Source organism: Diorhabda carinulata, chromosome 8, assembly GCF_026250575.1.
Source record: "Diorhabda carinulata isolate Delta chromosome 8, icDioCari1.1, whole genome shotgun sequence".
NCBI classification, from domain to species: domain Eukaryota; kingdom Metazoa; phylum Arthropoda; class Insecta; order Coleoptera; family Chrysomelidae; genus Diorhabda; species Diorhabda carinulata.
The window spans coordinates 6,891,461-6,906,201 of NC_079467.1; the positions used below are offsets into that span (position 1 = coordinate 6,891,461).

The 14,741-nt window shown below is 33.1% G+C and overlaps 1 protein-coding gene across 3 annotated transcripts in view; it reads left to right on the top strand.

Annotated features, from left to right (window-relative positions):
• Nucleotides 1–8,805: 8,805 nt before the first annotated feature.
• LOC130897213 (zinc finger matrin-type protein CG9776) overlaps nt 8,806–14,741 on the top strand; it is a 34,016-nt gene continuing 28,080 nt past the window's right edge. Inside the window, exons 1-3 of one of the 3 annotated variants that reach the window (XM_057805959.1) lie at nt 8,806–9,097; nt 9,276–9,377; nt 13,327–13,420. In XM_057805959.1, the coding sequence (XP_057661942.1) occupies nt 9,083–9,097; nt 9,276–9,377; nt 13,327–13,420 (211 nt within the window). In that variant the 5' untranslated portion in view covers nt 8,806–9,082. Of the gene's footprint in view, nt 9,098–9,275; nt 9,378–13,302; nt 13,421–14,741 lie in introns of those variants that run through there. The other 2 variants (XM_057805958.1, XM_057805960.1) reach the window with 2 other exon arrangements.

A 14,741-nucleotide genomic window follows, 5' to 3' on the forward strand; every position in this document is an offset into this window, starting at 1 on the left:
CCATTTGTTTTAATTGCAAAACACCATACTTGCCGAGAGTGAATTGATGAAAGTGTGATTTCTCAGAATCTGACCATATGTTAGTTTTCACAATGTTTCTGATGTAGTTTGGCAAAATTTTATATAAATTTGCCAAGTACTAAGATCAGTTGTCATGTATGCTTCTGAAACCTAGGCAATGAGTGCTAGAGACGAACTGAAACTCAACTCGTCAGAGAGGAAAGTGCTTCGGCGCATCTATGGCTCAATCCAAGATCAAGGAGAATGACGCATCCGTACTAACGCTGAGACTTACGCCCTGTATGGAGAGCCCAGCTCGGTAGCAGAGATCAAGAGTGCTACACTAAAATGGCTTGGTCTCGTCGAACGGATGCAGGAAGGTCGAGGAGGTCAAACTTGCAAAACGACAAAAACCGGAAGGTCGTAAACTACCAGAATGACGTAGAACAAGACCTAAAAGAACTAGGCGTCCGAAACTAGCGGAGAAAAGTACAACATCTAGAAGAATGGAGGGCAGTTATTTGGTAGGCCAAGGTTATTCAAGGACCATAGTGCGAATACTAGGGTAAGGTATCAAGTCTTCTGTCCGACGTCCGCTACATGTGGAAAGTTAACATATATGATATCCATTACATCTCCAAAATAAAATGCTATTATAATCACAAAAAACTGGATAAACAAACAATTTTTTTATATAATTACATATTGATTCTAACTTGTTCATATTTGGTTGTTTCACTCATCGTTCGACCACCCAGGTTTATATTTCTCTCAATCGCTGCCATTTTTTCTTATAATTCTTCATCAACCGTTATTCATCCACTCCTAGACAAGGGTCTCTCTTGATGTTTTCCACATTATTGTATCGTTTGCATCCATTGTTGGCTTGTTACTTTCTTAATATCATCAAGCAAGGATTTTTGGGGTCATTCTATTTTTTCTGTTCTCTCTTGATCACTATGTTCTTAATCTTGCTTAGAGTATTTAATATTATTGACGTTAATATATTGAATGAAATTTGTCACTAAAACATTTTTGTAAGCTACATTTTTTTCTCCAGAACCAGAAACATCGCAACGAAGATATAATTTATTTATGAATCGCATATCATTGTGGACTGTTATTTTAAAAATTTTCGAATATCTGGACACTACTTCGAAATGAATGAGGAGTAAATACAAGACTAACACCAGGGTAACTAGTATTGCATAATGTGGTCTTGGTCTTGCAGTCTAATGAGTAGTTTTGGTCTAGAAGGATCTATCTGACTCTCTAGAACAAGAATATTGGTATCAGATTTTCATAGAAGGCAATTTTTGAAAGAAAATTTGAAAGTAAAGGGCTTCCAAAGTAAATAACTAGCTGGTATAAGTGTAGTGAAAAGATTCTAGAAATATAAAGTACCCTAAATAGAGGCAAATGCAAATAAACCATCTCATATAAGTTGATTTTCAGAGTTTTTGGATATATAAAATATAAAAATATTATAGGCCACTTTTTAGATTTTAAGTATAGTAAGGTAGTGACCATAATTACTTTATGTGCTTGTAAGTTTATTTGTCAAGTTTCAAATCACCTTCTCGAATTATATCAACTTCCATCAGGGCTATGCAAAGAAGAGAAAGAAGCTACACTTTTTCAAATCAATGAAATGCGTGGGTGCGTAGGACAATACAAGGACAACTGTTACACCAACAGTGTTTACAAATACTTTTTTTTATTTTATTATTGTCAAAAATTGTGAATTATACATTTATTCTTAATTCATTCTTAAAATAGAATTAAAATGGCAAATGAATACCTTTTCCATTTAACCATTTTTTTAGATACCAAATAGGTACCTACATTCCTATTATTTTCGAACGTCTTCTATGTGAAGAACCCAGGATAATGTTTTCTTCTATGAATTTTTCACAAACGTTTAATTTATATTTCGACTCGAAAATTTCAACTTTAGAATTAAGAATAATATTTGGAAAAAAAAAATATTTCAGAAACAAACACACAAGACACACTTGCGTGAGTATTGCAATACTAGGTCTTGGTCGTGCATACGTTTGGAACTTATGAATCTTGGTCTTGCGATCCTAATATTGAGAATAAAAAAAACAGACCTAGAATTTTATTGATTACAACAGACCAAATATATCTCTTCAAAAATCAATTCCCCAAAGAACCATACACTCTAGGAAGAATTTCCACCACCCCTATCACGCCGTCAGTTTTCTGTTGCTCATTCTCCTTCTCATTATATGAGAATGTTAAAAGTATCCTGCTAATCTTTTCTTTAGGGTTCTGCCTTGGCTTAAGACGACCAATTTCTGAAGCTTTTGGAAATCTCGCTCATTTGACAAACTTTCCGTTAGGTGGCCCCTCTTCTTTATTTGGCTTAATTTTTCATTGGTCCTTCCGTGGTGGCCATGACCCATATGTTTACTTGTCCTTGGATTCCTTTTGTATTCTTTTCATGGGTGATGCGCCAATTTTCTCATACGGATATTGAGGTACGTCCTCGGCTTTTCAAATGTTCTACTAGCGGAGACGACAATTATCTCTTTAACCTTGTTTTGGTGCAACACACCGCAAATATGGTGATTCCTGATGTACCAAAAGAAGATCACAGCTTGCCTGCGACTGATGTTCTGCTGGACTTATGGCTTTTACGGCACTTTTCATTTTATCCTTCAGTACAGAGCTTGAGAAGAATGATGATGCAGAGACTGGTTTTCAGCTTTAGCTCGGATCTTCTTCCAATGAATAATTCCAATCATTCTCTTACTTTCATCGCCTTTTTCATCAATAGGTAGTAAGGAGATGTCATGACACTGTCCCTCTTCCTTATCATTTTTGATAACCCGGCGGCTCTGTGTACTTTTCAGTTCACGACTTCAATATTGACAGTCGACAACTGAATTTTGCGGGTAATCATTTTTATTTTTTAAGTCGTGAGAAAAGTATATACCAATAACACATATCAGTCCCCTTGAGGTTTATGCAGAATATTCTGTTATACAGATAGCTGTCCAGCATTCTGAATACTAGGTGTCCGTGCCAAATAGAATGAAAGACTTTGCCGACATCCAATCTCCCTGTGCAGGTGTCTGTTGGGTACTTAGGTGGCGTATTCTACTATATCGAGGATTTGGTCTTCGCCGCTTCGTTGCTTCCTAAATCCGAACTATTCTTCTAACATGATCACTTATACTGCCATCAAATGGGGGAGATGGATAAGCCTGTAGTTGTATGGAAGCTTTAAGTCCTTTGCGCTTTTCGTTAGCATAATGGTCTCTTTTCCAATTGATCGAAAAAGTCTTTCATGCCCAGTATTCTATTGATGAAGTTTAACGTAAAAACAACTTCTCTTTTCTTTTACTTGGATCTTGTCTTGATGTGCTCGGGCTTAGTTTTTGTAGACTGTCGCCTCGGCGCTAAATTGTTCATGTCTAAACCGAGTTTTGACTTTGTCGCTCAGTCATAATCATGAAATAAATATGAATAAAGTAAAATTGTTGAAAAATGTATCCAATAAGAAATTGTTCGATGCATTTGAAGGCCTTAAAATTGTTAAATGTAAAAACAGTTTAAATAGGGACAGAGGGTCTATTCCTTACACCCCACTCTTTAGTTTGGTAGTTAACGAATAAATGTGAAGATTCCCGCCGAAGAGGTTTTCTCGCTGAAGTTATTTTTTGTAGGAGAAGGTCTTTTACTTTGATCCGACAAGAGATTCCATGGAGTGGCGTTGGGAACAAAAGCCTGTGCCAAAAGGAGCAAAGGTCACGAAAAGCACCAGAAAAATGATGGTTACAATATATTGGAATTTAGAGGGATGAACTTTAAGGAATCAAGTTCAATCTTGATCACGCCATATCACTTAGACTTACTAGGGCAGTTATGCTTGCTTCATGAAAATGCTCCAGCCCAAACTGCTTCCATTTTCAAGGCTACTCTACGCGAATGTGTACGAACGACTTCACAGAGATTGAACACCCACCCGCCCGACTATTTTTTGTTCGCAAAGCTGAAAACCGAGTTAAGTGGTAAAAAATTTATATTGGCATTGAAGCTTCAGTCAAACGTTTTAAAAAGTATGTGCAAATAAAGGGAAATATTCTGAAAAATAATCAGTTTTTTTACTTATGACCTTTCTTTCTTTGTTATTATGCGTATTCATGGACCGCACTACGTATGTGTGTAGAAACGAAAAAAGAGAAATAAAGATTCACAGATTTGAGGGTGTCATTCACATGAATTCAGGAGTGATAATTCAAAAGGATATAAAAAAAAACAAATAGAAGAGAGGAAATTCAAGAGAACTTAAGCCTATTACTGCTTAGGAGCCAAGTTGAACATCAACGAAGAATTCTTCTTCAACTAACGAGGATTCTGGCTCCTCTGGTACCCAATATTTCTATTTCGTCCTGTCTCTTGCTGATATTTCTGTTTGATCTAAGATTTTCTCCTTTTCTTGTCTTCCCTATTGCGTCTATCAGCTCCTTCTCGGTCTTATTTTTATTATTTTGATATTATATTCTGCATCCACAACTCTGCTTTCCTTCTTCTTAATTTTTCCTTCACCTATCTCCACTATTTCCTCTATCCACTTTCTTCCCGGTGTAAAAAAACAGACGGTGTACGAACATTTCGACTCTAAGGTGCATAATATTTTTACAATGGCATTGAATCTTTAATCGGACGTTCAGAAAATTGTGTGGAAATCGATGTTGAACTAAGAATTCATTAACCGCACTACGTAACTGTAGTCTGTAGTGAATTTATCGTTCAACTGTATTTTCGAATCTGACAAAAAAAGGACGAACACCAAAATGACACCAACACCACAATTATCTCTTACAACAACTTAAGTAATATTATTTCTAGCAATATTTTTCAAATTCATTTATTTATATGTGACAATTTTTGATCAAAATTAAAAGTGAGCAGCTTCCAATTTATCCTGTATTCCACTACTGGTAGTAGATGATTGAAGTCATAGTATCAATAAAGCCAGTTGGTAGCAGAATATAATAGTGCGCGTCCATTCTTCTTTCCTGGTCTAAGTGGTTTCTAATTTGGTAGACCGATGGAGCCAGCCTGGCAAGTGAATAAAGTATTTCCTAAATAAACGGCACATGGTTAGGCTTTGATTTGATTGGTACTATCCGAAAATAAAATTCAAATAATTTGTACTAATTTGTACTACGTAAAATCTACGCTCCTAGCAGGAAAAAATTAGATTGACCCTTCGTAAAATTTAGGAGAAAATAAATCTTCACAGATCAACTCAGTCGTTCATACTTTCGTACCTTCTGCCCATGAGTGGTGGAAAATCTTGTTTCTAGCACGAAAATATTCGATTTTTACGGAAAAAATCAAGCGAATGGCTTCTATTTAATTCTATTCGTAAACTACAAATTCCTCATTTGTACCCCTATCGAAACCGGAAAATTTCAGTTTTCTCTATCAACTCTAATGCTATTCTCAAAGCTTACGTACGAAAGTTGGCAGCCATTCAGGGAGAGAAACAGAGAAGAAGAGTCCGACAGCAACAAGCAGCAGGTTGAACAGGTCCAGATTAGAGTCCAGATTGAAAGAGCTAGAAAACGAAACACTTGTGGTAATTTATTATTATTTACTAAAAACTGAATGTTTTCGTAAAAATAATTCTATTTAATCAAGTAGATACGTAAGAGTTCCAACGCGAATATGAAGACTTTGTAACGGCAAGAGACGTGGGGAAGAGCAAAAAAAAATAAATTAAGATCGACTCGATCTTAGACCGCGAATAAATGCAAACATCTGACGGTTTGTTTCATTTGTTTATGTTTTTTTCAACATTAAATTGCTGTGTACGATGAATTTTTATGAACGGTGTTATTGATAGGCTTCTTAAGTTTTCAGTTTTTATGCTTTTCGACAATTTAACATAAAACTTGCGAGTTTCAGAGGAATACCAATCATTTTGTTGAACTTATCCTTGAATCAAAACATACATACTACAACTAGGTTACTAAAATTAAACTTTTACAAAGATTTTGGAAAATTGTAGAGACTAAACTAAAAGTTATTTTACTACCATTTCTGGATTATATTTAATTAGAAGTATTTATGTCTCGTTTTGACCACAATTTTGTGCGAATTGACGAAAAACGGTCCTTGAAATTTAATGTATCCTAAAAATGATCAATTACCTAGTTTTAGAAATAAGGATATTTTCAATATTGAGTACTTACATACCAAATGATCAAAGTCGTTTTTAATAAATGATTTTTCATATCTAATTTAGGAAGCCTTTATAGCACAATGTTAGAGACAAACTAAATAATTCAAACACATTTAGCAAGCAGGGTAGTAAACGAATAGTTTATTTAGTATTTATAAGTTTTTATTGACAATGTTAATAATTTATATTAATATAAATACACCCAAATATATGTATGTAAATCGAATATATCTAACAAAAATAAACGACAATACACTCAAATATATAAGAATTTATGTGTTACGACTTCAATCGGCTTCAATAGACATCAGAAACTTTCAATCAACATACAGTGACAATCGGCTTGAATGGATGTAAATCGAATATATCTGACAAAACTAAGCGCCAATATACCCCCAAAAATATAAGATTTGATGTGATTTGACTTCAGTCGGCGTCAATAGATTTTGGAAATTTTCAATCAACATAAAATGACAATCGACCTCAATCGGCTTCAATGGATGTAAATCGAATATATCTTACAAAAGTAAACACCAATTTTTTTACGAGCAACAAATCAAAATCGATAAAATCAAACGATATTATTTAATTAAATTTACAAAGTTAAAAATAAAAAATTAGCAGAAGCAAAATAATAAAAAAAATTATAGATTTTCGTTGTCAGAATTATCAAAATCGCATTCGGGCTCGCCGACATCTCCTTCACGAGGCAGACCTAGATAAAATTGTTTGTACCTATCTCCGAGTACTGGCAGCTTTAGCGAGAACAAGGAAACCAGATCCCTGGTGTTTCAAGGAGGTGATGGGGATTGATTGCTCATACCGCTGCTTCAGCCTCAACAATGTGTGCCGACGGCTTCTTTTATTTAAATCTAAGATTTTGAAGGATTCATCAAAATTCTCCGTGAATTTCATCTTCTCAGTTCGGATTTTTCGAAACTTATCCAGCCCATTTTTTGACTTCGTCCAGTTCATTAGATTCTCCTTCCTAATGTAATTTAAAACCGGTACAGGCAAGACTTACATGAATAGTAGATAGAACTTTTAGAAGAATTAGAAAAAAAAATGTTAAATTCTTGCATGACGAAAACTCTAATGAAAAAATGTATAGAGCGTAAATTGAAGGAAATTAAACTGTGAATCAAATTTGATTTGAAATCAAATACAAAATAAAATACTTGAGGTACTTCAACACGGCACCTGAGAATAAAACAAAAGTTAAAATTACAATTTTGAATTGTAAATACATTACAATTAAATTTTAATATGTTGTCCTGGATTGCTTTCTATGCTTACCCGTTAGAATTCATTGCACGAAATAACCTATTGGCTGCGCTGTTTTCGTCTTTTTCATATACGTTTGAACCTAAGTGCATGTAAATCCAAATGTTCTGAAGTGATGATTCAATAAAAATGTCCGGAATAAATTCGTGTTATGAAATAAGTGACAAACCGATGAAGACACGCTAACCTTCTTTTATCAGTCGCATTGAACGCTCAAACACTCAAAAATAAGCGAAGAGCAAGCGACTTTTTGACAATATTTTTGCAATGTTGCTGAAGTTTGCGAATGTAATATGTATTATAAAGTGAATTATTAACGAAAGTTGATAAAAATAAATAGAGCTTGTGTACCAGACATTCTTTTTCATTCATTGATATTGAACTTAGAGCAAAATCCGTAGAAAATGTTAATCGTTGATAACTGCATAATAAAAGCTGTTGAACATCTAGACCTAGAGTTTATTATACATCAAAATGCATATCGTGGAAGAATTAAAGTTGTTGTTCCTGTTTTAAATTGAAAATTTTCACCGAAAATTGAATACGACGTTCCGAAACTGTGACTTAAATCTCGTTCTGGATTAAGATCTCCAATCAGCTGATAGGTGATCTATCTATCCAGGAACTCAAAGTACCATATATGTAATACTTCTATATGGACAGTGGAAGCTGTTCCGACTACGGAAGACAGAATGACAACGATTTCACGATCCTCTGAGGTTTCAGCTCGGTTCTGTGCATTCTCAACCATGCGCAGTATAGATAAAGTGTCTCGAACGAGAGTGAAGATGAATATTGTCGGCACTGTAACGTAGGGACCTTTCTTTCCCACACCAAATGCCCATATAGGAATATTACATATATGCGTATTTCTACGTAAAATGGGCCCGTTTATAATCAACTTTACCAACCATTTTGCGAACAGTGCTTGCATATGCTCTTTTGCACCAGTTGTTTGTTTTTTAAGATCAAGTTCTGTTAAGCTGTTTTTTGATTGAATATTTATACGAAAATAAATAATGAATCTCTTCTCTAAAGAGACTATTTCAGATTATTTGGAATTAAAAAGTCGTTTATGGACGCCACGAAATGCAAAGTCTTGAAGCTTGCAGTCTCTGTGGACCAGATCAGCACGGTTTTTAGCTAACATTGTTTCTCGTATACTAAGTATGAGTGGTATTTCCAACTCGCATGCGAATTGTCTTAGAAAAGTACTCTTAGTTTCCGATTTGCCCTTAGGCTTTCCAATGAACCTCTATAATTATATTTTGTCTATGTATATCCTCCTTGATGATGACAGTTGACGTGACAATGTGGACACAAGCTATCAAAAATGGCGTCAAGTTCGATCTTGTTCTATATAAATTTATGAGGGACGCATTTCATAATTAGTGATTCAATAATTACTTGAATGAGTATAACATATTCTCTATTATTCGAACTGCAAATTTTGTGAATTTAGGATTTTTGTTCTTTATCATTTTGATAAATTTTCATTAATAACTTTGAATCAAGGTATTAAAGTTTGTTTTAGGATTTCCCTAGTGGTTCTGTTTAAACCGTTTACAGGACACCATGTACAATAATAATGTAGGTATTTTCATCAATTTTTTACAATAAGTACCAATTGTTCAGACAAATTATTAATATAAGAAGTATTAGAAATGTGATGAAATAATTGTTTATTTGTAGTTCAATTCTATACTGCTTTTTAATTGAAAGTTCAGCTCCAATTACTTTTTTACTGACATGTATTATTTTATTTAAGCCTCAATACCCTCCTTCAGAATTCTTATATGCTCAACCTCCATATCCTCAAGAATATTCTGGGAATTATAACTACCAAGGATATACTGGTTATGGAAATCAGGTAATTTGATTTTTACTCATTTGAATCTGAATTTATTTTTATTTTGTAACAAAAAGGCGTTATTTTTTTTAAACCCATAGATACTGATATATACTAATAACTAACATATACAGGATGTTTTCTAAGTAATCTAAACTATTGTAGTGGGTGCTTCGTCACTTCATTTTAAGACAAAACGTTCCTATAAACATGTATGATAAGTCTTGTCGTTGATGAGATACAGTTGAATTGTTTCTTATAAATGATTTCTGATTGAATGAAATTTATTTTTCCTGGTGACACTACTAGAACTAATATGAAAGAACTTGCTTATTCTAAGTGGTCTTTGACATAATATTCTCAAATACTGTGTCACACCTAAAAATTAACAAAAAATTAATGAGAAATTTTTGTCATACAGATTTCTTGTATTAAGCTGGAACAAGGATGTCAGCATTTACTGATACAGAATGGCTAATATGCACTTTTTGTATGGATTATCGAATGGTAATGCCTTAGAAGCTAGATGTATGTATGTCTAGCTTTATCGAAGTGATCATTTATTATGTTCTGATACGTTTACTAAGATATATATTGATTTATAAGAGACTGAAACTTTTGCTAAATATAGGAATATCATTGGACGACCCAGAAATTTGAGAACTTTACGAATGGAAAACCAGATTCTACAAGTTATTGACCAATATCCAAAAACAAGTATCAGAAAGATTTCTGATGAAGTAAATGTTAGTAACAACACTGTGGAATATTCTAAAATATAATTTATTGTATCCATGTTACATTGAACGTGTTCAACATTTGCACCTATTGACTATCTGCTCTTAATGAATATTAAATAAAATCATGAACAATCCCAATTCTGCTGCCAATAATTCGTTTTACAGATAAAGCCAACTTTTAAAGAAATGGCATTATGAATTTTCATAAAAACCACACATAGGTAGATGTAAATCTACATGCAACAGTTGTAGCATGTTTTAACACTCCTTTTCGGTCAATGTTTGGACTGGTATCATCAAATATTATTGAATAGGACCATTTTCTCTTCCTTAAAGAAAACATAAATGAGAAATGGAAACGCACTTGGTAAAGATGAAATAGGCATGTAGCTGATAAAGTGTAGAAAGAATAAACCAACTAATTAGGAAAATATAGTTTGAGGAAAGGATGCCAAAATAATGGGAAATAGGACACATTATCACTATACACGAGAAAAGTGATCAAAACCAGTGCAGTAACTAGAAAGGGGTTACCATATTAGATATTGCATATAAGATTCCAACAGTAATCCAAAAACGACTAGCTAGTAGATCTCAAGAAATAGTGGGATAATATCAATTCAGCTTCAGGCAGGGTAGGTCAACAAAAGATGCAATACATCCAAAAAAACAAATACAGTTGGCACTCGATAATCTGACAGTTATGGGACCGATTGGTTGTTGGATTACCAAAAGCGTCAGATTATCAAATATTATATTTCTTTGACCAATTTATCAGTGTACACACATATACATACTTAAGAAAAATCTTTTCATTATCAAAACCTAGCCTATAAAAAATTGACATCACACTTAATTAGTTTAGGCATTAATTTTAACATAAAAGTTATCATTTATTTCAAGCATTAAAAAAGTCTGTAATTTTGTTTTTTGTGGTGAATGCTAGTCACGTTGTTGCAATCTAGCTCCCACTCGTTGCACCAGTGTATTAAAATATTTTCAGCCAATATAGCTTTGTCACAGCTGACAGAATGCTTAGCGTTCGGAAGTTCCTCTAATGTTTCATCTTCATTATGCCCCTTCTTTTACTATCTCTTCGTCTGTAAAGTTGGCGTTCAAGTTATCTTCTACAATCCATCTCAGAAGATCTTCTAAAGGTTCTGAAGGAGCGTTAATTTAATCGCAAAGTGTGAGCGTGTCATTTACAACTTCTTTAATGTTAAATTTCGTAAAAAGTGACGTGATGTCTGCATCTAGTTGGCACATAATATCCATCAGTAGACCCTTTTTATAATGTGCCTTCAATGTCTTGATGACATTCTGATCCATTGGTTGGATCAGAGCCGTTGGGTTTTTCGGTAAATACATAATCCCATTAAAAAAAGTCTTGTCATTCAGAAAAAATTACCTCTATTTAGCCATTTTTTGTTTTAATTTTGAAGTCATTCATATCTGAATGTCCAGGAGTGTTATAAAGAAGTAAAAGGGCTTTTACAACTAGCAGCTTTAGCATATAATTTCCAGCACTATTTGTGCACACCATTAACGTGTTTGCTTCTTTTTGCATTTTTCGACCAGAAACCTTTTGTTGATCTGATGTTACAAATGTATTTCCTGGAAGTTGACGCCAATACAAGCCAGTTTCATCAGCATTGTACCTTTTTCAGGTGTAAGGCCCAGTTCAGTGATTTTTGTTGTTAGATTTGCAATAAATTTTAAAATATCTGACTCATCATCAGATAATTTCTCACCGCTCATCTGTATGAAATGAATACCATGGCTCTTCTAAAAATTTTCAAACCACCTAAAACTTGTGCAAAAATCATCTGTTTTCTTAATTTGTTGTTAAAAAAACTTGGCTTTTTCTTTTAGAATGTCTCCAGAAATTGGGACATGTCTCATTTTCTGTTGTTGAAGCCATGTATAGAGGCAATCTTTTTTGCTTTCAACAGATGTTTTCTCTATTTTTCAAAATGTAAACCGTAGCTCTTCCAATGCAATACATTTCATATATGGTTGTAAGGTATTTACCAATATCATATCTCTAAATTATTTCCTATTATTCAGGAAGAGTTAGGTTTTATGTTTGCCACCAAGGTGAAACACTTCTCAAAACTAAATAAACGCAAATGTTTGCTATTGGAAGTACATAACAAGAAATTAGGTATAACAGACTAACACCTGTCGATATGTCGCCTATTTCGTTCCGTTTATTTGAATTATTTGTCGAGTTAAAATATCATTTGATATACTTACAGCTAGAATAAAGAAACACATAAAAACCAAGAAAAAACAAAAACTCCCGAATTTTGACACAATTGGCGTGATTTCAGATTACTGAGTGTGTCGGACTAACAAGTTAACTGATTATCATGATTATCAAGTGTCATCTGAAAAAGCAGATGAGCATCAAATCGATTTTCAGCAGCCCTTTGTCCCAATAAAAAGAAACAATTAATTGGCAGCACTAAAAGAACAAGGTATATATGCAAAATTACAAAGATCAATCAAGATGACTATGAGCGCAACAAGAGTCAGCATACTAACACCTAAAGGAGTAAGGAAAATTCATAAACAATTCAAAAGAAGATATTTAATAGAGACAATGTTAAAAGAGATAGTTGCAGATTTGATTGGTCAGACATAACCTCATTTTCTGGAAAATTAACTTCCAGTGCTTTTAGAAGATGTACCTCTTATTATTAGAAGGCGCATGTGGTTAATGTATGACGGCGCTCCTCCAAATTGTGCAGCGATTGTACGCGAGTTTTTAAATAACCTTTTCCCAGACCATTCGATCGGACGAAAATCTCCACACTCTTCCTCTAGCTCACCTGGACACAACCCTCTGGATTTTGTGTGTGGGGATATCTAAAAGTGCTCATTTAAACAACTCCGATATTAAACTTAGGAGATCTTCATACTTATATCATACAAGTCTGGTATCATTTTGGATGTTGGTGCACAATTTCAACATATGCTCTGTAATGTACTATTTTCCCTTTATGTTTAACATCTGCTGCTGCTTATAATAATATAATTCGATACCCTGTATCTTATCAACTACAAAACTTATCACACATGTTTATAGGAACTTTTCGTTTTAAAATGGAGTAGTGAATTGTCCACTACAATATTTTAGATTACCTGAGAAATACCCTGTATATTTATTAAGAAATATAACAAAATTTATATTTGTAAAACAGGGCAAAATATTATTATATTCTCAGGCCATTCAGTCTCAACCTGCTCAACCACAATCTGGAACATCGGGAAATTTTGCAGTAACTAATTGGATGAGTCAGGAACCTAACCAAAATGATGGTAAGTCTTATTTATTTGTTAAAGATCCATACAAGGGAAAAAATTGCAGTTTTTTTATAGTGTAATAAATTAAGATAAATTTCATGGATTATTTGTATGATTAGATTTATTATTTACTGTTCTGTCCAATAGGTTGCAGAAATATTGATTAATAGGATGCGGACCTTTATTCTTTAATTTATATTATTGAAAATATGTTAATTATTGGTCTTTATGGTATAAGATATAATTAGATTTTGGAATTTTTTACAGTAACTTGAAGGTATTGCAATTGACAATATCTTTATCGGATTTTATAATTATATTGTATCTTTGTATGTATTATGTTAAATGTAGTTAATTGCTCCATATCATTGTATAAAATATTTTCATTTAATATTCAATTGTTAATGATATATATTAAGACTATACTGTGATGTTATCAGGATTTGCAACAAAAAAAATCAGTCATTATTACCAATTATTTTTTCGTTATAAAAAATAAATGGCATAATCCTCCACAAATCAGATATTTACAAATACTTTGGTTAACTCAACTTGATTGTCATGATGAAATTTCACAATAGGTTAACAATAAATGGATCAATTATTTAATTTTGAACCATTAAATTTTATAAAACAACCGTGCAATTCTGTGAATTTCATTCACAATATTCAAGAATTATTTTGCATATAATTGTTCAGAGTCAATAAGTCAAAACACAATTTGACTTATAATTTTTCAAAAGTTTTTTTCTCAAATATGAATAAGTTTGTAATTGAAATATTTTATAAAAAAACTTTAAAACTACTTAAAATGTGCAGCAAAAAGGAAAAAATTCAAGCAAACCCCTAGTTAAGCTGGTGGCTGGTGGGAAGTTTATGAAAGCTAAGTTGAAACTTTAAAAACATAACAAGGCTCTTGAAATATTGGTGTTCAATTTCAAAGATATATAAACACTGCCGGCCAAATGTTATGACAACAATTATCTATCAATTGTAACAAAACTCCAAAAGATAAATAAAAGAACTGCTAAACTGCATGTTCTATTGTTAATATCGTATATCTAAAGAAGTCATTTTGCGTTAAAGCCAGGTGGTAGAGTCGTAATAATATTATGATGTGCTAATAAGTAATTGCTTTGCTTTTGTTTCCCATCCATCAATAATAACGATTATTTAGCTTTTAAAAACACATGCTTCCGACTTATTATTACCTGAGGTCACATGTAATTGTTCACTCATAATCTCAATTAGTTTAAGCTTGTGGTTTCTGCAGAGAAGACTTCATAAAATAGGAAAAGCGTGCGAAATCAGCAGTGAAGTGCGTTCTGCCATCGTT